This window comes from Olea europaea, chromosome 13, assembly GCF_002742605.1.
Source record: "Olea europaea var. sylvestris chromosome 13, O_europaea_v1, whole genome shotgun sequence".
Taxonomy (NCBI): domain Eukaryota; kingdom Viridiplantae; phylum Streptophyta; class Magnoliopsida; order Lamiales; family Oleaceae; genus Olea; species Olea europaea.
In genome coordinates, this window is record NC_036249.1 from 5,366,700 (window position 1) to 5,369,037 (window position 2,338).

Genomic DNA, 2,338 nt, shown 5'->3' on the forward strand with positions numbered 1-2,338 from the left:
AGAACCGAACCGACCCCGTCGGTTCTCGATTCAAATACTCCTTAGGATATTTAACTTACTGCTCAGTTTGATTCATTTTGAGTCTGGTCTGATCTAGACTGGTTCGGAAGCTTTTTCCAACCATAGTAAAAATAATTTAGAGTAATAACATTCTGCCTCATTAAAACCTTGTCAAAAAATCTAGTGAGACAAAACATTTTTGTTTTGTAGAAAGAACTACAAAGAGAACTATCATATGGTCCATGTAGATTTTCTCGTAATTACCTTGTATTTTATTTAAAACTTCCTACCTCTGCCTCTGCATGTCAGGGAATGAGAGAAATCATAGTTGCTCGTGATGATGTGGAATTTGTTGGAGAAATTACACCGATATTGTGCATATTATATTCACAAAAATCATGTCGTTTATTTGTGTGAAATCGAAATGTAATTTCGACTTATCGGAATAGATTTGAGAAGACAAATCAATAATTTGTCGAGTTTGAACGTATGAATATGAATTCATCCATTTTCTACTTTTAAATAAAAGTAGATCGAAACTTGCAAAATAAACATGTAAACAAGGTTAATGATTTTCTGAAATCAAAGTGTGATTGAAGGAATCAGAAAATGAAGCGAGAAAATGCAAATGATGGATTTTTGGTTGAAGCAAGTGTTGGACACTTTGTCCTTAAGATGAATTTACCCCACATCGGTGCTAACGGTTCTCCAGCAATCATCTCCCAAAATACAATGACCACGTCGAGCCATATGAGCACTCCAAATGGTTTAGACCAACGAACTCGAACAAAGTTCCCTCTCTACTAAAACTATGATTTTCATGCAAATGTTTTATACAAAATCAAGGTGTAACATGAAATGGATGATATGGAATTATGAGTTGAGTTTCTTTTTGTTGATAAAATCCAAATACATAGGGTCTATATATAGTAGTTGGAAATGTATGCCAAAAGACACAACCATACCAAGAGACACATCTCTTGAAATTTATTTTTATACATTAAGAGACACAATTATTGAAAATTAATTATATTATTGGAAATTAATCATACACATACCAAGAGTCATGATCCTTCATATGAAAAGATACGTCCATGTATTTCTAGAATATTTCACAATATTCTATACAATTTTTCAACAATTTCAAGTATCAAACGGCTTACATTTGGCTTAATTTCTCATTCACCAAATTAAGAATTTCACTTAAATAATCATGTAAAATTGGTCACAATCAATTTTTGATACAAAATTTCAACAATCCCCACATAAATGAAAATTAATGCGAATGTCTATACAGACACTGGTAGAGAGAGTGGGAAAACACTGCATCAGGTAAGGTAGCTTCTGGCTTTGAACCTTCCTTAGTGAAATACCGTCGAATTTACTAGCTAATTGTTGAACGCGATGTTCTTTAACCATCAGCCGTTGGTGTAAACTAGGTCAACAGTACTCACACAATGTCTCCTATAACCATTCATGGTTCTCAAGACTTGGTTCATTTTGGTCCTGAACCCATCTTTGTTCTGTAAGTGTTTAGAGAATTCAAGCCTTGAATATTCTCATTGAAACGGTCCCACTTCACACTTACATAAGTGATCTCCTATTAAGAGTATTCTACCCTACTCCACTTGACTTAATCAAAATATACGAATCATTAAAAGTTTATCTTAACCTCCAACCACTCTACAGAAAGTACTTTGGTATCATAGGAATGAGTTAGGAAATCAGTTTCCTAAGTGCTTCATGGAATTTTCATAACTTAATTGTCCCTTTGAACAAGATCTTGGAATTTCCAGTTAACATGGTAAGGTTACCATCATAAGGACTCTTACTCAGTAGGCTTAATCTCATTCACTTTGATATGCAGTATACTTGATCTCTCAATAAACATATATAAATGGATCCACAAGTTCACGCCAATGAGATCAACTGCTTATGGCATTATGTCTACGACTTACATGTCTAGACTTACCATTACATGTGACTTAGTATCTTTTCAAATTCAGCTAGCAAACGATCGATTCATTTGATAGATACACATTATCACCACCAAGAAATCATTTCATGAAGCTACATGCTTCTCATTAGCTTTATCTAAAGCTTTGTCAACACGATTGGAGGATTTCTATCAAACCGTTACACTAGTCAATCACATTCACTAATGGATTTCACACGTGGGTACTCAATATCATCATTAAAGCATTGCAATACATTTGAACTTTATGAATATTCTCCAATATTCCAATTGTTCTTGTATAATAAAATAACCGTCATGATCGGCTTTCATCCCATTTCATCCACTTTAGGGCTTTCATCCCTTTTCATTGGTAGACTTAGT

General features: G+C 33.8%; 1 protein-coding gene across 1 annotated transcript in view; it reads left to right on the top strand.

The window, feature by feature from the left end:
* Positions 1-2,338, top strand: part of LOC111408356 — an 8,429-nt gene that overhangs the window by 1,228 nt on the left and 4,863 nt on the right. The window contains exons 2-4 of the mRNA XM_023038125.1: positions 1,298-1,332; positions 1,440-1,525; positions 1,868-1,960. Coding sequence (XP_022893893.1) covers positions 1,298-1,332; positions 1,440-1,525; positions 1,868-1,960 — 214 coding nt within the window. The remainder of the gene's footprint in view (positions 1-1,297; positions 1,333-1,439; positions 1,526-1,867; positions 1,961-2,338) is intronic.